This window comes from Sciurus vulgaris, assembly GCF_902686455.1.
Source record: "Sciurus vulgaris genome assembly, chromosome: X".
NCBI lineage: Eukaryota > Metazoa > Chordata > Mammalia > Rodentia > Sciuridae > Sciurus > Sciurus vulgaris.
The window spans coordinates 43,229,282-43,242,982 of NC_136471.1; the positions used below are offsets into that span (position 1 = coordinate 43,229,282).

Sequence of the window (13,701 nt, forward strand, 5' to 3'; positions counted from 1 at the left end):
TAGTATGTGCACTATAAATTGGCATTCTTTATATGTTCCCTTTCCTTTCTACATAATTTTTCTTCATCTACCATTTTTATCCTCCCCTACCTAGTCCTCTCACTTCATGTCCTAGGCTTGCTCCTGCGCCTGATACCTTTGGGCATTTATATGCCTGCTGTTCTGTGCCAGTACATGACTACTTCTCTATAGATTGAAGAAGTTAAGGCTGAAACTCAGTGGTTGTATGCAATTTGGACACCCATTGGTACAATACAGTCTTTGAGCTAAAGTTTTATCAGCTTAGAAATTGTTCCAAAGCCAATGATTATTTTGTGCCTTTGATGTAATAAGGAGAAGCTGACAGAGGCTTCCCACATGGAAAAGAGGGGGAAAAGTCAGCTGTGAACAGAAAAGACAATGTTTCCAATCAGAAGTAACAAAAGGTTAGGGAGTCCTCCTGTTATGTTCCAGTTTTCCGGCTTATATGGAGAAAACAGCAAGGAATTGAAAAGAACCCTTGGTAGGAAAAAACAGAACTCACAACCTGGTTTAAACTTGAATTCTCTCACTGGACATATATATTTCTTCCCAGATATATCCTCTTACATGCATACATGTATCCACAAACACAAACACTGAGGCTGCCGTCTTTAAAATAGATGCATAACACATGCCACATGCAAGGGTATTAGGATGCATGCTCTAGAGAGATTATCAGTCCAGAGTAAGGCATGCCCAAAATACTGCTCTACCTTCACACTGCATCATTCCCACATGTACACACACCCATGTAACACACCAAGACTGGTAACACAGACATTTATATTTACCCTGATCATAAGTACAATAATCAGCAATTTGCAAAACATTGCACAGAGTCATCGTTGATTAATCTTGTGGTTTGCCCTTCATTTTTAATACAGTACAGTGGATAGGAGGATAGATTTAGAGTCAAACTACATATAAACCCCCGTTCTGACACTCCATATGTGACTTTGTACATATTGGTTATTTGCTCTATGTCTCAGTTTCCCTGTTTGCAAAATGAGAATAGTATGTACGTCCTCAGGTTATTGTGCAGATTAAATGAATTCATGCACTTAAAGTTTGTATGAGTACTGATGCTTCTACATAACCAAGGAAATAAGCACATGAAGAGAGAACCTACAGAATGGGAGAAAATCGTTGCTAGCTACTCTTTAGACAGAGGAATAATACCCAGAATATATATAAACTATAAATAAATAAATAAATAAGTCAACCCATAAATGTGCAAATGAACTAAACACACTTCTCTAAAGAAGAAATACAAATGACCTTCAGATACATGAAAAATGCAATTAGGAAAATAGAAAACAAAACTTCATTGAGAGTGGGCATGGTGGCTCATGCCTGTAATCTCAGTGGCACAGGAGGCTGAGACAGGAAGATCATGGGTTTGAAGCCAGCCTCAGTAACTTAGTGAGGCTGTAAGCCACCTAATGAGACCCTTTCTCAAAATTAAAAAAAAAAAAAAGAAAGGGCTGGGGATGTATCTCAGTGATTAATCACCACTGGGTTCAACTCCCAGTACAAAAAAAAAAAAAAAATTTTTTTGTTGAGATTTCATCTCACTCCAGTTACAAGTAATAGTGCTAGGATGTAGCTCAGTAGTAAAGCAATTGCCTTACATGTGCAAAGCCCTAGGTTCAATCTCTAGCACTGAAAAAAAAAAAAAAAACAAGAAAAAAGAATACAAATAATAATAAATGCCAAAGAGTTCATGAAGAAAAAGAAACACTTTTAGACTGTTGGTGGGATTTTAAATTAGTACAGCCAATATGGAAATCACTATGGAGGTTTCTCAAAAGACTAGGAATAGAACCACCATATGACCCAGCTATACTACTCTTTGGTATTTCTCCAAAATAATTAAAGTTAGCATACTCTAGAGATGCATGCATACCCATGTCTACAACAGCACAATTATGGAACCAGTCTAGGTGTCTGTCAACAGAAGAATGAATAAAGAAAATGTGGTATATATACACAGTGGTGTTATACTCAGCCATAAAGAAGAACGAAACTGTCATTTGCAGAAAAATGGATGGAAATTGAGAGCATTATGTTAAGTAAAATAATATAAACTCAGAAAGTCAAGGGTAATATTTTTTCTCTAATATGTGGAAACTAGAGAAGAAAAAGAAAAAATGGAAGGGGGAACTCATGTGAAGAGAAGGGATATCAGTAGAACAGAAAAGGAATCAGGGGAAGGGAGGAGGGAAGAAAAAGTGGAACATTGACCATATTATACTACTACATTGTGTGCATGTATGAATGTGTAACAACAAATCACACTATTATGCATAATTATACTGTGACAATAAAAAGAAACAAAAAGAAAGAAAGCTGGGGGATGGTAATGAAGCTTGGAAAAAAATGAGGGAAGTTGTGTCTCATCAAGACAACTTTTACCCTGCAACATGGTCATGCACAGCCTTAAAAGGAAGGAGGACCTAGCCAGGCAGTCTTGACAACAAAGTGCAGGTTCTATAATAAACTGACTATATGGCTGGAAATAGTGCTGATACCTCGAATTACCCACCCTATTTTCACCTCCCATCTACCCCAAAATTAATCTAAGCAAGTAACTTCTTGATGTCAGGCACTACTGCTTCCTTTTGCCAATGCTAGCAGCTGTCCTTCTTCTCCCTATCCAAGAAAGACTATTAGGATATGAAAAGCCACTCTGGTTTATCAACAATAGGACAAAGGCTGGGGTATATAAGAGGTTTGCCTTGAATCAACGAATGTCGAGTCCCTAAATAAGCCATCGATTCTTCTAGAGCTAGAACTGTTTAGGGGAGAAAAACAGTGGACATTCCAGAGTTGTTTCATACCTTTCTGAACACAAATTAATCAGTGGCAAGCAAGCAAACAGCTTCTCCTCAAAGCTGCCTAGGGCAGTGGCAAGAACATGGACTTTGGGGTAGGAGAAATGTAGAGTGGAGCCCCAGTTTATCCTATGTGTGACCTCAGGTTAGGCATCTAATTTCTCTAAACCTCCAGTTCTCTTTTACAAAATGGGAACATCAACTGTATCACAGGGTTGTCATAAACACTAAGTGAGACTGGAAACAATGATGCCGCTAGCACAGTGCCCAGAATAAATTATTCAAATATGATTCTCTCTCCCTTCCAGTCCCTGCTTAACCATACCACACAGCTGAACTCCTCTTGACAGGCAGAGACAGAAAGGATGTCTCAACAGCTGTGGGCTGTTGAAGGTTTTTATTTTGTTTTGCTTTGTTTTTGAATTTGGGGTATTGTCTGGGTTGATGACAGGAGAAAATAGAGGTAAGAGTAGAACTGAAAATGTTCAGAGGTACAACATAGGCTTCATAGGTCTTTAGCTGAATCATTAGGCATCAACTTTCCAAGAGCTCATTGGAAATGGATAATTCGGGCAGGTCATCGAGAGTGGAACAAGCAGGTGGAGCCAAAATTAGGCAACTGTTCTGGTCATTTAGTGCCACGTGGCATTTGAACACTAAGGAATAGGTAATGGAAGAGGAAGTCAGCAGATAATAAATGGGGTTATAAGAGGAGTTTTGTTACACCAAAGTAAAATGAGAATGCATGCATATATGAACTGTTTTGGCTAAGAAGACATGACCATACCTGAAAGCTTACCTGTCTAATAGATGTGGGGAAGGAAAACAGTATTAATGTCAACTCATTTTATCCCTAAACCCTATTATATGTTCATTCCCTCCAAATATTTCAACTGCAATATTTAATGTCATTGAAAGTGTTATTTTATTGTAACATCAAAAATTGTCACAAATATTTTTGAAAAAGGTCTGAACACCTTAGGTATATGAAAGATTATAAAGTGTTTTCTTTCCTAGTATAAAAATATGCCCACCCTCAGATTGCAGGAAATTTAAGTTTTTTACCTATATTAAATATAATTGCTATATAAATAATAAATTGAATGAAATACTCTGAATTAGTCATTACGGTAGTATAAATGAATAGAATGACTAGGTCAATATGCACATATTTTTCCATTGTTCATGGAAACCATTTTCTTCTATAATCCCACGGTAGTTTCAAAATAGGCATTTCATTCTCATAAGGCACTGGTAGCTCAAATCCTTCTCAGGAGCTACTGTGTCTGCTTCCCTTACTCTTCAGTCTTTCACAGAAATACTCACAGAATACTTTGACTAATGAACATTTAAAAACCCCAAAGAAGTCTACAGATAAAAGCATATGTCCCTCCCTAAAATTTCTCTTTGCCTTTTCTTAGAAACAGTAACCCAGAGGGCTTTGGGCAGGATGAAAGGCAAGTTTACTGAAGTATCAATGTAAATATTTTCTTAGATATTCTTGTAGAAGGGCAACAAACTTTTCCCTATCAAATAAAAATTGTTTAAGTTAGTAGCTGAAAACTAGCAACTTATGGAGCACAGAATCTTTTTTTAGTTTATGGCCTTTTCAGACTTCCTGGGGTTATTGAATAGGGCTTTAGGACTGAGATTCCCAGCATTCCGGGTGCTGCAATTTTATTACACCTCCCTCTTCCCAAGGAAAGTACATATGTTATATTTGAAATTGTGAACATTTGGGAATCACTTTCCTCCACACCCCTCAGAGATAGTGATAAATACCTCTGTAAATCCTAAGGTCAAGAATAGGATAATCTCTAGCAAAAGATATGATGCCCATAAGTACTGCTATCAACAACTGCTGCTACTACTACTTAACCTCTTCTTCCTCCTTTTCCATCTTTCCCTCCACCCCTTCTCCTCCCACACTACTATTTATTAAGCTTTACCTATATATGCCAGGCCCAGTGACAGGCATTCTCCATATCTTACACTTTCCTTTTAAGGTATCAGTCCAAGTTTTATACATGATGAAACTGAAGCTCAGAGAAGATCAAAGTTTTACACTTAGCACAATTTCTGTCTGTCCAACTCCAAAACTACCATAGTACACTGCATCTGAGAACCTACACATCACTTCTAGGGGAAGCAGGTTATAAAAACCAAGGCTTTGATGGACACAGTGGCACATGCCTGTAATTCCAGCTACTCAAGAGGCTAAGGTAGAAGGATAGTAAATTTGAGGGTCACAACTTAGCATGACCCTGTCTCAAAATTAAAATAAACACAGAAAGGGCTGGGAATAGAGCTAGTGGTAAGTACCACTGGGTTCCACACCCAATACTGGGAAAAGAAAAGATTTGGAGATGGGCAAGAGATTCCTTGGAGAGGTGCCTGGACACCAAGTCAGGAAGGGAAGTGAAGCAGGTGTTTGGAAGCAGTGGGTCTAGTGAGTCCTATTGTTAGTTACTCAGTAACAAAATAATAAACAAAAAGAATTTTACACATGTGTTTGTGAGTCTAATTGTTTTCCACTTCAAAAAGATAACAACTACCACCCTATTTCTCTCTCATCTTCTTAATAAAACTTCTTGTAGCCTGCATTTCCTTACAACTTACTTTCTCCTTGACCTCTCTGAATCTATCTTCCATCTTCATATTTGCACAGAACCTTATCCCTCAAAGGTCACTAATAATAATTTCTTCAATGTTGTTTCCACACCAATGGACTCTATCAAATCTTCCTTACCATAAGGACCTCTTTTCCTTTGATATTTTGATTCTTGGTTTTTGATGGTATTTCTCTTCCACCTTTCCTTTTCTCTCCTCTAGAATTCACATCTCTATCTCATATTTCTTACTCACTACAAGTCATCTTGAAAAATGGGTCCAGGAACCACCTGTGACAAGGAGATATTCAAGTAGTGTGTACCTTGCTCTTGCAAAAGAAAGTGTAACAGAGCAATTAGGGGCATAAGCTCTGAAGCAAAAGAATCTGGATTCAAATCCCCATTACTTACTAGTGGAATGACCTTGGTGTTACTTACATCTTTCTGTATCTCCATTTATTTATCTGTAAAGCAGGAATAATAAATGTGTACAGCATAGAGTTTTATGAGGATTAAATAAGATGACACATATAAAGTATTCACCTGGAGGAGGGAAAATCCTCACAGTTACTTATTTTTTAAAAAATACTTTTTAGTTGTAAATGGACATAATACTTTCATTTTATTAATTTTTATGAGGTGCTTAGGATCAAACTGAGGACCTCACATGTGCTAGGCAAGTGCTCTATCACTGAGCCACAACTCCAGCCCCTGTTTACTTCTTACTATAGTCTTTAAAATGGTGATATCTAAAACTTTTATTCTTTCCACAAATGAAGAACTTACTTCTGATGTTTAATTTTAAAAATGCATACCATACCTCAGTAATCTCATTAAAGCACAGTCTTTCTTTTTACTTTTTGAAGTCCAATTTGTTGTTGTATTCTGAGAGACAAGCAATTATTGGAGATTTGTCCTAGCCCCCGTTCTCTTGCACATTCTCCATGGCTTGAAGTGCTACTTAGATACTGATGACTAACAGGTTTATTCCTTTCCCAGAGCCCTCTCCTGACCTGCAGATCCAGCCAACCAGCTGCCTAGCAGGCATTTCTCACCTGACTCTCTGAGTCATACACAACAAATCTCACATGTCTAAAAAGAACTCTATTTCCTAACCTAGATAAAGGCAACAGACCCATTCAGCCTTCCAAGCCAGAAAGCTATGGATTTTTCTTGAAGTCTCTCTCATTCAGTGACCCATTGCATCTACCTGATCACCAGACGCACTTTTTGCAATGATTCTAACAACTTATATTTGGGCTGAACCAAACTTCTGATAAATATCTCTATGATGATCACTCTTCTGTGTTCTTGCATGTGATCACCTATTCTCCTTTATCTCATTTTTTCTTGGCAAAATTCTATATCTATTTCAGGATAACTCCATTTATATCTTCAATTTTCAGTCTTTCCCAAGTCCTTCAGGCAGATTTAGGTGTTTCTTCCTCCATCTTAGTTTGTCATCTTGAAATGACCTTCATCATAACAATGGTCACTTCATATTCTATTTGCCATTTTTCCAATAATATTCCCAACCAATCTGTGTTCCTTGAGGGCAGGAATCATTTCCTATTTACTGTTATATGTGCAGAAACTTAGGGAACCATTTTGGTTATATGATTTGTAATTTCCACCTTCACTAATACTTCTGCTGTCTGCCTCTCCAGCAGAGAAGGGTAAGTTAATTTTTCTCCATCAATATTTGACCAAAATGCATTTCCTTCACTAAATTTTTCCTGATTACACTCATTTCACCCTAATCACACCTGAATTTTATCATGCTTCAGTGCTTATAGAGGGTTCCTCCAACAAACATGTTTGTACTTGAATTGTTTACATTCCATTCCTTGTTCTAGCTCAATCTCCCTAAAACGTTTAGGGATCATCTCCTGAAAACACTTATAGCAGTGCTTTTTAAAAATTATTTGCTTGTAGAAGACCTATTTTTATGCTTGAAGAAGTGATCAAACCGTTAGTATATATACTCCCAAGATTTTTGTTCTTCCCAAAACTTCCCTTCCAGGGAGCAACAGCATTGGAAAAGGGAGAGGAACAAGTCACCTAAAATTTGAACCCCAAAGAGAACTATTTCCAAAAGTTATTTAAGCTCAGACACAGTGCACAGTAGAAAGTTGAAATTCCCCAAACTAAGGGAAGCCTCTCTTTCTTCTCTTTCAACTCAAATCCTTTCTTCTTTGTTTTATGGTTGAAAAAGCAGGACCACCCAGATCTTTAATAGGTTTTTGAAGAGTCACAAAAAGATCAACTTGCCCATGCAGCTTCTGGGATAGATTAACCCATTGTGTTGTAGCAGCTGAGAAGAGGAAAAAAGAAGATGGCACATTCAATTTAAAGGAAAATGCTTTAATGTGTTCAGTGTCCTAAAAGCTAAGGACAAAAAAGTAAAATTGGAAGGACTCTACTATATTCATTTGTACTTCCTGTACTGCATAATTAGCTACTAGATACTGTGCTTTCCCCAGCTACACTAAAAGCTCCTGGAGGTCATCAACCACGTGTATTTCTTTTGTAACCTCTAAGACAACCATCTTGTTGAGCATGTTATATATGCTGAAGAAGTACTGTTGACTGAGAGATTACTAAGTATTTATTTTTCCCCCTTGCTATTTTTCAGGAATACTTGTTATTCACAGAATCATGGAGTCTTCGAAGCCAAAAGGAAGTATCCATCTGTTGGTATACATTTTTCCTTGACTATGCATTATACAGATATTTCCTTTGGAAATACAAACAAAGGATGCCTGATGAGCCAGGACAAAGAACTATATATAGAGATCAAGTGGCCAGAGCAACAAGGTCAAGGCATGTCCTTCCTTAACCAGATTAAAAGGAGTCTTGATCTGCTTCTACCTCCTTCCCATGCCCCCAAAGAAATTATTTTCAACTGCCTATTTACTGAATTCTGAAAGCTTAGCAGCAACTATAACAAGCTACAATTCAGCTAATAAATCTGTGGTGATCTTAATCTCTGTTTCTGTAATAATAGGAAGACTGCAGCTTTGTTTACTTTCTGAAGAGAATAGAGAACAGGGAGAAAGAACTAGGATAGGGAGGCAGTATTTATGACTTCTTTATGAAAAGTCAATCTGTGACAAAAACATTTACAGACAATAAGGAAGGGAACAGGTTTGGCAGGGAAATAGCCTATTCCAGTTTTCTCAGAAATGCCCTAGTTGTGAAGCCTCCACTCCCACCCAATGTGAAATGCCTGGTTTACACTGTGAATATAGACATTCCTTATAGACAAATTTGAATTAGAAAAAAATGAAAACAAACCATCCTTATGTGTCTGACTCTCAAGATTGACAGTTATTTCATTTTATTAAGTATTTATAAGCATTTATGAAATTTCACATCCCTCCTTTAACTCCATTGCTAATCCTGGGGCTTGTCCTGAAGCATTTTTGACACACAGGCTCGATGTTGAATGAATATAATAAGTAGCCTGGATTCACCCTATTATTAAGGGGAAGGTAAGGGCACATCCCTAACCTTTCAGACAGGATGATGTCATAGAGGACAGACATGGCCTTCCACAAACTATCTTATAGGACCCCTGTCAAGGACAGAATTTTAAACTGAAGAGACTTTGAAGTTAACCCACAAAAAATACACTCTCATGTTCAACAATATTATATTATCTCACTATTCTTTCTTAATGTTTTTATTCCATTGTCCATATTTCTTGCACACAGATATCCATGTCGGGGTGGATTTTTGTAGGGTAAACCCTCAGAAAGTAGATATTGCATTTGCACTGTTTTCTTTGTAACTCGTATGATGCCATGCATAAAGAAGTATTAGTAAAAGGTGACTTTTTTATGTAACCAGAACAGACAGTAGCGTACATGATGGGATTTAACAAACATCTCTAAGGGTGCTCTCTGAATACCTACTTTGCTGGTTCATCACAGGGCTACTTTTCCCTTTTGTTTTACTTGCATGTGGCAACTGTGTCACTTCCTTAAGGCTCAGGGTGGAATGCCAATTTCAGAAAGGCACTGATAAAAAAAATCACCTGTTATCCAAAAAATGTCAAAGAGTGAGTCCTTGGGCTGGGGAGATAGCTCAATCGGTAGAGAACAAGGCCCTGGGTTCGATCCCCAGCACCGGAAAAAAAAAAAAAAAAAAAAGAGTGAGTCCTTCCCTACCAAAACAATGATGAATTAATTTGGGAGGGGGGACTAGCTCCTTGCCACTTGAAAACCATATGGTCCCAAATGTAAAGGCTTGGTTGGCAGCAAGAGTTGGGAAAGGTTGGAACAGGGCTATATTTGGGGGAGGCCAGCCACAGTGATAAACTTCCCTACAGAGATGAGACACTAGAGAGTTCCTAACAAATGAGCAATGGAAATAAACCACTTACTTTGCTATTTTGACTACAACTTGCTCTGTATTTAATAGTCCTTTGATTAGAATGAGGAAGGTGATAATTATAATTTCTAACCATATTTTATTCACTATTAAGTGTTACTCCACCTTCAATCATGCAAATTCTAAACCAAAAGATCCCTTATCTAGTCTCCTGTTCACAATACTCCATTGTCCCTTCACCAGTGTGGATTTCTTATACTGTAATCTAACAGCATAATCAGAAGCTTTGAAAAAGCAGAACATAGAGGGATTCTAATTAGCTGAAAACCACTCTGAACTACTATTTCATTTCTCCCCTCTTGGAAGGGATGAGACAGTAGAGAAAAGGAACAGAATAAAGTAACCATTTACAGAACTGTGACATAAGAATTCTGGAAATAAACAGAAGGTTATAAAGTCAGTTTAACTCCTTATTTTATAGGGAAGGACACTGAAGCTGGGAGGTTAAATGGCTTACATTTATGTGACCAGTTAACAGAACAGCCAAGTCTAGAACCCAATTTTCCAACCCAAATTCCAATTTTTTTCTTTCATGTCTTATGCTTCTTCTCAAATCCCCTATCCTATTCTATGCTCTTACACCTAAGTTTAACCAGTACCCTATGAACCTATATAAAGTACCACTCTGTTTCACAGAGTGCCCCACAGTGATTAAATTGCTATGGTATGCTCATCATACAAGTACACTCTACTGCAAGAAACCCAAGACTTTAATTCCAAACAATTGGGAAATGTGGAGTTACTCATATACAAAAAGCAAGTCTTTGCTTTATAAGAAGCAAAGTCTCTATAGTCTCCTAAATAAGAATCCTCAGATGGTATTAAAATACAATTATTTTACTGTTTAAAATAAAATAAACTTGAACTGTTACCACTTATCTATCATACAAGTAAGAATAGAACTAGAAAATCAGACTCTAAATAGAATCAGAAACATTCTTGTCCAATCCTTGCCATGATGAATCCTCTAATTTTTTTTATCTGACACTGTTTAGACTTTAAGGCCTATCATCAGTTCTTCAACAAAATCAACACAAAACTAAATAATACAGCATAAGTTTTGTGCATATTGTTGAGAAAGAGTGAGGAATAACATCTTTCTTTCATGATGCCCAGTTAAGAAGAGGTCAACTTCTCTTTTGAGCTATGCTCTAATATTCTCTGTAGATAACAATTTTGAAAAACCTTACAGTTGTACAGCACTTTACAATACACAGACAACCTTAATGTAGATATTATTTGTTGATGACAAGAACAAATGGAAAGGTGACACGTGAGGACCAGGTAGGGTGCATGGTATAGCTAAAACCAACGGCAGGGGATGGAGAGAGGACAGGCTAGGAAGAAGAGAAGCAGTCTTAATCATATTGTTACAGAAACAATATTATGCTAAATGACCCTCATCTTACCCCAAGGACTCATGAGTTCCCAACATGCCTATGACACTCCAATAATATCTTTAGGGAGTAATAATGTCCAATTTGTTAAGGAAGAAGCATATTTCATCTCTGATTCTCATACTGCCTGGTTTTTGGAAAGGAGAAGGGATGACCTCTCTGACTGTTATCCTGCCAATCCATCACCATCACCTATTTTAAAAAACATAGAATCTGTCTTTTTCTTCTTAGGACAAGCATCCTAAAGGAATGAGACTTCCTAGAACTTCCATTCAGACCTTTGTTCCAAATGACTGAGCTATATTCTGCCAAAATTGAAGTCCCAAAGGATTTCCCAATCCAGGTCCTCTGAAAGAATTGCAAATATTTCTGTTACATACCTCAACCTGCTGACAGATCTGAATTAGTTTGGCCATTTGATTTTCTAGTTCACTGTTGCGTTTAACCAGGTTGGTGAGGTTCATCTCCAGAGTTTGCTGTCATCGCAGAGAATGTGAAGCCAAAGGGAAACATAGAAGAAGGGAGAAAAAAAGAACAGTGAGCCCAAGAACCAATATCATGTGGACATCAGTCAATAAGTAGATATTTCAAAGATTCATTGAGTACTTGCTACAGACCAAACCTGATCTAGATAATAGCTAATAATGCTTTCCATCTGCTCCAGAGTATAATCATTGGGCAAAAGATGATATTCATGACTTTGTGGGTAGATAAAGGGATTTATTAACATTAAGCAATGTGAAGTTTTATAATGTTGTAATATTTAGAACTTTTCAAAGTATTTCATAGTCAATGTCCCAATTTTCCCTCATAGAAATCTTATGGCATATGAAAAATTGGTTTCATCTTTTCTACTGATGAGTAGACTGAGAAAACTATAATTTATTGAATGACTATTGCTTGCAAGATAGTACTCCAGGCAATATCATACATACCATTAAAATATTGTAATAATTTCACAAAGGAGATGCCGGCATTTTACTGATGAGAGAACCGAACTTCTGAGTGAGGGTAAAGCATTTTGCAGTCACATAACCAGTTTGCAGCAAAGTGAGGACTGGAACTCAGATCTCTAGCCCCTAGTCACAGTTTTGACTCAGGACTCTTGTTTTTGTATGTGTGTGTCTTCTTGTTGATAACACTATAATTTTATCAGGAGGCTCCTTCAATGTGAGATTCATATAAATCTAGCATTGTATCTCACAGCATTCCTTCTTTGGAACTAAGGCATCATCCACGGGTGTACTCAGCTTCAAACACAAGATCTGACTGTGTCAAGAGGACATCATTGCTTACCATCATTTATTAGCACATGTATTCTTTTACATACACATTAGGAGTACTTTGCAGATTTGTTCAATATAAAATAGCGAGAACAGTACTCAGAACTCCAACATATTTTCAGTTCAGCAGGCAACTGTTTCTTATTCCTTATGTGAACATTTGAGTGTTCACTCTAGATGAATCATGGGGTTTTTTTTATCCTTCTCTCCCCTAGTCTTCATCTTTGATGGCTACTTCTCCTCCACCACCTGTCTCAATATCTACTACCTTCTCATCCATCATATCAACACCCTGCAAAGTGTATTCCAATTGTAATACTCCAACTTGTTGGCCCTTATCGTGATAGCATTCCTTCCCTCAGTCTTGTTAACTGCTTCATTGTTGTCTCTGTGGCTCTTAATGATTTGCAATTTTTCAAAATTCACACTTTTTAAAAAAATATTTTTATAGATATTGATAGATCTTTATTTTATTCATTTATTTATATGCTTTGCTGAGAATCAAACCCAGGGCTTCACACATGCTAGGCAAGTGCTCTACCACTGAGCCACAACCCCAGCCCCAAAGTTCACACTTTTGAAAGAGAGGATAGGAAGGACAGTGGGCAGTAATGGGATGTGGATGAAGAGAGGGGGCTTGTGTTCTTGGCCCTTTTCCAATCTAATAAGTAGCATAGCTAATCAACCTGAACACTGTCCCTATGAATATATCCCAGAGGATATACTCACATAGATATATGTGTTTCTAGGCTGAGTATTCTGATTTCACTTGTTATCAAACAGGAGTTTGAAGACCACCTTAACCATTGCTTCCCTTCTTGCCAGATCTTTGATTTTCTTTGGCTTTATTCCCATAGAAGTGATTTTTCAATATTTATTCCATTTTTCTTGACTTGAGGGTTTCCTCCCTGACTTTCTTTAATCCCACTAAAATCTCAATCTGTGATCTCTTTAGCAAGCACAAAGAGAGGGAAGAAGGAAAAAGGCAGGGTGTCAATAATTTATTTGGACATGATCTGTAAGCTAAATAGATATCAGAGGAAAAAAGAAACAACAGTTTGGATTTTTAACACAACAAAAATATATTGAGCATATACTCTGTTCAAGGAACAGTGATTTCAAAGACAGGATGTTAAATTAAGATGGATCTTGAAGTATAAGT

At 37.2% G+C, this 13,701-nt stretch overlaps 1 protein-coding gene across 4 annotated transcripts in view; it reads right to left on the reverse strand.

The window, feature by feature from the left end:
* MID2 (midline 2) overlaps positions 1-13,701 on the reverse strand; it is a 148,826-nt gene that overhangs the window by 109,811 nt on the left and 25,314 nt on the right. For all 4 annotated transcript variants that reach the window (XM_079124409.1, XM_079124408.1, XM_079124406.1 and 1 more), the window contains one exon: positions 11,637-11,732. In XM_079124409.1, the coding sequence (XP_078980535.1) occupies positions 11,637-11,732 (96 nt within the window). The remainder of the gene's footprint in view (positions 1-11,636; positions 11,733-13,701) is intronic.